The sequence below is a fragment of the Apodemus sylvaticus genome, chromosome 19 (assembly GCF_947179515.1).
Source record: "Apodemus sylvaticus chromosome 19, mApoSyl1.1, whole genome shotgun sequence".
Taxonomy (NCBI): domain Eukaryota; kingdom Metazoa; phylum Chordata; class Mammalia; order Rodentia; family Muridae; genus Apodemus; species Apodemus sylvaticus.
Genome location: NC_067490.1, coordinates 60787976 through 60794955, shown reverse-complemented (window position 1 = coordinate 60794955; position 6980 = coordinate 60787976). Strand labels below are relative to the sequence as shown.

The 6980-nt window shown below is 36.2% G+C and overlaps 1 protein-coding gene across 1 annotated transcript; it reads left to right on the top strand.

Moving 5' to 3' along the window:
• Positions 1-3439: 3439 nt before the first annotated feature.
• LOC127669106 (olfactory receptor 2J3-like) lies at positions 3440-4375 on the top strand. Its single transcript, XM_052162950.1, has one exon. The coding sequence runs from the start codon at positions 3440-3442 to the stop codon at positions 4373-4375; it is 936 nt and encodes a 311-aa protein (XP_052018910.1).
• Positions 4376-6980: the final 2605 nt, after the last annotated feature.

Genomic DNA, 6980 nt, shown 5'->3' with positions numbered 1-6980 from the left:
TAGTTCAGTATTTCTACTTCTAGTGAGTACCCTGGAGTAACCTATCCAAATATGTATAAGGAAACATATTTGGAAATGTTAATTCCATCATCATTTAGGAAACTTATAAATGGAAGTGTTAACATAGAAGGAAAAATAAATGGTAACATAAATAGAATGGGATTCTGTATGGAAGACAGAAGTAGACCACAGAAAATAGTAAAAATAGAGAGTCTCACTATGAGTTATTATTTTCCTTTAGGTACCTCCATAAACATTGTGTATATTAACTTACCATTTTCATGACAACCCCACGATAGGGACACTATTAGCATCTGTGTTTTATAGGTGATCAAAATAAGGTACAGAGAGATTTAATTACTAACATATCTCCCAGTTGTTAGGGGCAGAATAGAGCCACAGACAAGCTTTAGAATTGCCACTTTAATCACTACACTCATCTCAGAAAACAAACGAAAGTATAGCTAAGGTCAAATTTTCAACCATGAACATGATATATATAGTGTAGATTTCTTTCTTTTTTTAAAATTTTTTTATTGATATATTTTTTTATTTACACTTCAAATGATTTCCCCTTTTCTGGGTCCCCACTCCCTGCAAGTCCCAGAAGCCCTCTTCCCTCCCCCTGTTCCTCCATCTACCCCTTCCTTCTTTCCTGTTCTGGAATTCTCCTATACTCTTGCACTGAGTCTTTCCAGAACCAGGGGCCACTCCTCCATTCTTTTTGGACATCATTTAATATGTGGATTATGTCTTGGGTATTCAAAGTTTCTAGGCTAAGCAATATACAGCAAACCGGTAGCCAACATCAAACTAAACAGAGAGAAACTTGAAGCAATCCCAATAAAATCAGGGACTAGGCAAGGCTTCCCCCTCTCTCCATATCTTTTCAATATAGGTCTTGAAGTCCTAGCTAGAGCTACTCATATAAATTAAACAAATAAATATTTTTAAAAAAGAAAAATAATTCAAATAACTTGGAACAACCCATCTTCTTCTATAAACACACCATAGAGTAGATTTTCTCAGTTGTTAATCTATAGATTCCTTGTCACAGTGATGTGCTGTCATGGGGAAGCTATTTCTGGGAAAAGGACTAAACAATACAATTCCTTATGGAGCATTAATTGACTCTTTGGGATTTATGCTATTAGCCCAGTTAAAGAAATCAAGTCAGATTTGTCATTATTTCCACAAACTTCATTTGATCTTAGACAAGGGCCATTCCTTAATACACTGATTGTGCTTATTTTCTCTTTTGGCCACAAACAAATCCTTTCTGAGCCACAACAGTATTAAATGATGATCACAGAGGCTCTGCTCTCCTAGCATGATGTAGTAAGTCAGAAAGAGGCAGTACTGCTTATGCAGGTGCCTTCAAAGAGACTAAATCCAGCCAGTCAGTCGGCCTTATAGGTGAAGGATGGTGGAATGACAGCACATAGAATACAGTCGGTCAGACAAGAGATGGGAGTGAATGAGTACTGCTTGAACACTATCTAGTTAATATTAGAGATGAGAGTCCTAGACTTATGATGACTAGTGCTGAGGGTGAGGAATAACCATCATTGTTTCTTTTAGAAGTCTGGCTTTCAACAAGAAAAGAGATTTATCCTCAGGTGATAAAAGCAATTTTTTAATAAAACCTCTATTTCCCTCACTTCTAATAAGAAGAAGATAAAACCACAAGTTCTTACATTTTCTTTTTTGCATCTAATAAGTTTTGTTCCATATCATTTAGCTTCTATGAAACATCTCTTGATGAAAATGCTAAATATGTCTCATGCAATATAGAGACCTCATAACTGCCACTTGGTTAGTTAGTCTATGAAGTTGCAGAGGCGACTGCTTATAAGAAAGATCACACCTTCCTAAAAGCAAATAACTGTGGTTTCTCATGATGGATAGTGCTGTCTTCAAAAGAATTTTACAAAGACCTCTTAGAAAATTCTGAATGACCTCCAAATGTCAGTGAACTCTCCCTAAAGGGATCTACTTGGCTTGCTACATTACTAATATTATTCAGGTATGACTTTTAAGAAAATTCCTCTTACGGTGTGCTGAGTTATTGTCATGAATGGTTACTGTGTTATAGAAAGTGACTATTTACATTACAGATACTCTTAAGAATTATGATATTAAACCATGTTTTATTATCAGGTCCAAATTTAATGTTTCCAATGTTCCTGTGGTCCCTAGGCAGCATTTGAGCAAACTTTCTGTTCAGTTTTGTCATATAAATATTATTCAGGAATTGGTGTGTTTATGGGCCTCTTTGTTCATATTTCTATCTAAGTTCTGTTTCTTGGTTTTAAATAGTCTTTAGTGCAAACAAACAGATCAATAAATAAGTTTATTTCTGTACCACACCTAACTGGATTAGTATATTTTACTTTGAGTAAGTAAATAGAAATTACTGCTCAATGTGATATGTTCCCTCCACAGGTATTATTGCCTGTACAGTTACCAAGAAAACAATTCTTATGTTTTCTGTCATCATATAAATACAAATAACCTGAGCACACTGGAAACAAATTTGAAGACATTTACTTGTTAGCAATAAGTTAGCTTCCACATCCAGTTTAGGCATTTATTCAATCATCATTTACTCAGTTGTTATCTTAAGATGAATGAGTTCATACTTACTAACTTAGTTTTCTGTAAAAGTATAAACACCCACACAGAGCATAAAATTATTTTGTACTTCCTATTGATAGCATTTTATTGAAGAATACTCCAAACTTACAGAATAGATACAAAAGCACTAAAAAACCCATTTACCTTTATCTGTATAGTACCTTAGCACAAACTTTTTAATGAAAAGCTGTGATTTCTCTATTATTCTATCACATCTATCATGTGTCCATCTATCCACTCAACATCTATAAGATCTGGGCAGAAATATCACTTCAGTGACATGATATCCTCTCAAAATATTTCAAAGCCAGCTATATAGTATTAGTTTATCAAAAAACTGGTAAGATTCTATTAAATCACAAGATTATGAAGGAATCCACTAAATCTTCATCATAAAATTTCCTAATTTTCAATTTGTAATTAATAACTGATTTGTGATAGGATGATAGAAATTGTGTAATTATATTGTCCCTTAGAAAACTTATTAGCTAGATTTACATCATTTTCTGTCAATAATGCCATTTAATTTATCAATAATTTTGCTTCTAGTAATTAGGATCTGTTCGTTTTCACCACTCATTGACTTTTCATATAAATATATAATTAATAATTTTTTATATATTAAGCATATACTTTACATGTGTGAAAAGTCAATGAGATATGAATATGAGGTATATTTATGAGTATATGAATATATATATATGTATATATAAATATATAAGCTTGTTAATAATTTATTTAATTAACTTTATCTCTTCATGTTTTCTAGAACTGAGGATAAAAACAAAAGAGAAAATGAGCAATGGTGGAATTCAATGCAAGTTGGGAAGGGTACTTTATTTTTCTGGGTTTTTCTAAATGGCCTCATCTGGAAGTTGTTCTCTTTGTGGTGATATTGATATTCTACATGATGACACTGACAGGAAATCTCTTCATCATCATCCTATCACACCTAGATTCTCACCTCCACACCCCTATGTACTTCTTCCTCTCAAACCTCTCTGCTCTGGATCTCTGCTATACCACTAGCTCTGTTCCTCAGCTGCTGTTCAACCTCTGGGGCCCAGAGAAGACGATATCTTATGCTGGTTGCATGCTTCAGCTCTATTTTGTCCTCGCTCTGGGTACCACAGAGTGTGTTTTGTTGGTGGTAATGTCCTATGACCGCTATATAGCTGTGTGTAAACCCTTGCATTACTCTGTTCTCATGAATCCTCGTTTTTGCCAACTGCTGGCTGCAGCATCCTGGGTATGTGGCTTTACCACCTCAGCACTTCATTCTTCCTTTACCTTCTGGGTACCCCTGTGTGGCCATCGCCAAGTGGACCACTTCTTCTGTGAAGTGCCAGCACTGTTGAAGTTGTCTTGTGTTGATATCCATGCAAATGAGCTGACCCTCATGGTCATGAGTGCTATTTTTGTTGTCATACCACTCATTCTGATCCTGAGCTCCTATGGTGCCATTGCATGGACTGTCCTGGAAATACAATCAACTACTAGACTTCAGAAAGTTTTTGGGACCTGTGGAGCTCATCTGACTGTTGTTTCTCTCTTTTTCATTCCAATCATGTGCATTTATCTTAAGCCTTCAACAAAAAGTTCTCAAGATCATACCAAGTTCATTGCCCTCTTCTATACTGTTGTCACACCTAGCCTCAACCCTCTCATTTATACTCTAAGAAACAAAGATGTGAGAGGGGCAATAAGGAGGCTGAGTTGGTATAAAAGAGAGAAATGAGAAAAGCCTTCTACTGTGCAGTCTTTAATAAGAAGGTCTGAACCATCATTAAGGTCACTTTACTCTTTACAATCTTTTTAGACACTGAATCATAAAACATAAAACACAGAGATTAAATTATTTAAGGATCCAGTGACGACCCCATTTAGTGATCCATCCCATATACAGTTACAAAACCCAGACACTATTATTGATGCCCACAAGTACTTGCTGACTGGAGCCAGATATAGCTGTCACCTGGGAGGCTCTGCTAGTGCATGACAAATACAGAGGGGGACACTCTCAGCCAGCCATTGAACTGAGCAAATGGTCCCCAATGGGGAAGCTAGAGAAAGGACCCAAGGAGCTGAAGGGGTTTGCAGCACCTTAGGAGGAACAACAATATGAGCTACCCAGTACTCTCAAAGTTCCCAGGGACAAAAACATTAACCAGATAGTACCCATGGCTCCAGAAGCATAGTCAGCAGAGGATGGCCTTGCTGGACATCAAAGGGAGGAGAGGCCCCTGGCCCTGGAGAGGCTCAATGAAGCAGTGTTGGCGAATACCAGGACAGGGAAGCAGGAGGGGGTTGACTGGGGAACAGGAGGAGGGGAGATGGCTTATGGGACTTTTGGGGGGGTGGGAATCAGGAAAGGGGAAATCATTTGAAATGTAAATAAAGAATATATCTAATTAAAAAGGAAAATATTTAAAATAATTATATTTTTATTATAAAAATATGCTATTATATAAAAAGCTTAGCCAGTAATCTTATAACTTTCAATTATTTCCACAAATAGAAATCTGTTCTGGATGTTTCTTTTGTTCATATGTCTATTTTACTCAGGAACATATTCCTTTCCCTACTGACTTTACTTCTAGATCCTAGTGTTTGCTTATTTTAGATGTTGGAATTCTTAGTACTTTAGATGGATGTGACTGTCCCATTGACCTAATAGAGGTCTCTTATGGATGAAATTGTAATGTAAGGTAAAAGAGGAAATACATGTACAAAAGTTGATTTGTGACATCATATTGCATATGCTAATAAATTAAAGTCAATTATAAAATAATCCCAGAAAATTTGACAATAAATCTTGAATATATATGTCTATTGTTGAGTGTCAGACAATGTTAATAAACAAAATAAATAAAAATATCACTAAACATCCTTTAGTGAGCATAGTGGCATAGAAAATTAGATTAAATGAATTAATCAGAGTAACTTAAATTTCTCTCTACCTCTCAATATCTTTTTAAAAAAATACCATTATATTATAGTTCCTCAATATGGGGCATTATGTTTTAAATGAAAATATTAAAATGCCTAGCATTATTGCTGTATAATTCACACAGAAGTGCATATAAACAACGGGTATTTTGTGGTTTTAGGTATATATACATGTTATGGTTATACATGTAAGATATATTATTATATTATACTATAATATAATAACATTATATTATAGTATATAATATTATACTATCCTATACACACATATATACATATGTGTCCATGGTCACATCAATGTCTTATAAATTTTTTTTCCAGTCTTATGTCTCCTTCCAGTCTCTAGATTTTTTGTTCTTTTAAAAACACTTCCAGACATTTTTTTCCCTTTCTCCTTTCCTGCTCTCCTCCACCTTGCCCTTCCCCTCCTCCTTCCCCACCTCGCACAGGTAGCTGGAACTGGGAGGAGGCAGGAACTGCAATGACCTCAGAATCAAGGCGGTGGGGGAGGGGGTGGCTCGGGGCCCAGCACAGAGTGGGGGAGGGTGGCAGGGGGTGGCGGGGAGCGGCTTCTGGGGGTTTCCAGGGTGGCGGTGGGGGCCACGGTGTCACCAATGAAGAAGACGAAAATGGAGCAGGTCCATTTTCCTCCAGGCTTTTGAGAAACCAACATAGATATAGAGATTTCTTCGAACTTGAAATCTAATAGCACCAATTATCTTTGCACAGAACTCTTACTTACATATCTCATCGAAACCCCAGAACAAACATCACCAACTTGGATTTGCTTTTAGTGGAAATGGACCAGTAAAAAGAACACCTATCACACACATTCTTGTGTGCAGGCCAAAACGAACAAAAGGAAGTATGTCAGAATTTCTTGAAACTGAAGATGGAGAAGTAGAACAGCAAAGATACATACAGTATCTGTACATACAGCAGTGGCCACAGTCATCTCCATTTCTAAAGTAATACCTGCTTACCTCTTCGGCCACAAGAAATGAAGTAGATAGTGAAGATGAAAAAGATCCAGAATGGCTGAGAGAAAAAACTATTACTCAAATTGAAAATTTTTCTGTTATGAATGAAGGAGAGAAAGAAGTAATGAAACTGTGGAATCTCCATATCACAAAGCATGGATTTATTGCCGACAATCAAATGAATCATGCCTGTATGCTGTTTGTGGAAAATTATGGACAGAAAATAATCAAGAGGAATTTATGTTGAAACTTCATGCTCTCTAGTCAGCATGCATGACTTTAATCTTATTAGCATAGTGTCAATAGATAAAGCTGTTACCAAGCTCCGAGAAATGCAGCAAAAACTAGAAAAAGGAGAACCTGCAGCCCCTGCAAATGAAAAATAGCTGAGGAACAAAATGGACAGCAAATGGA

Coding starts and splice junctions, on each gene's coding strand:
- LOC127669106 (XM_052162950.1), top strand. CDS start 3,440: ATGGTGGAATTCAATGCAAGTTGGGAAGGGTACTTTATTTTTCTGGGT.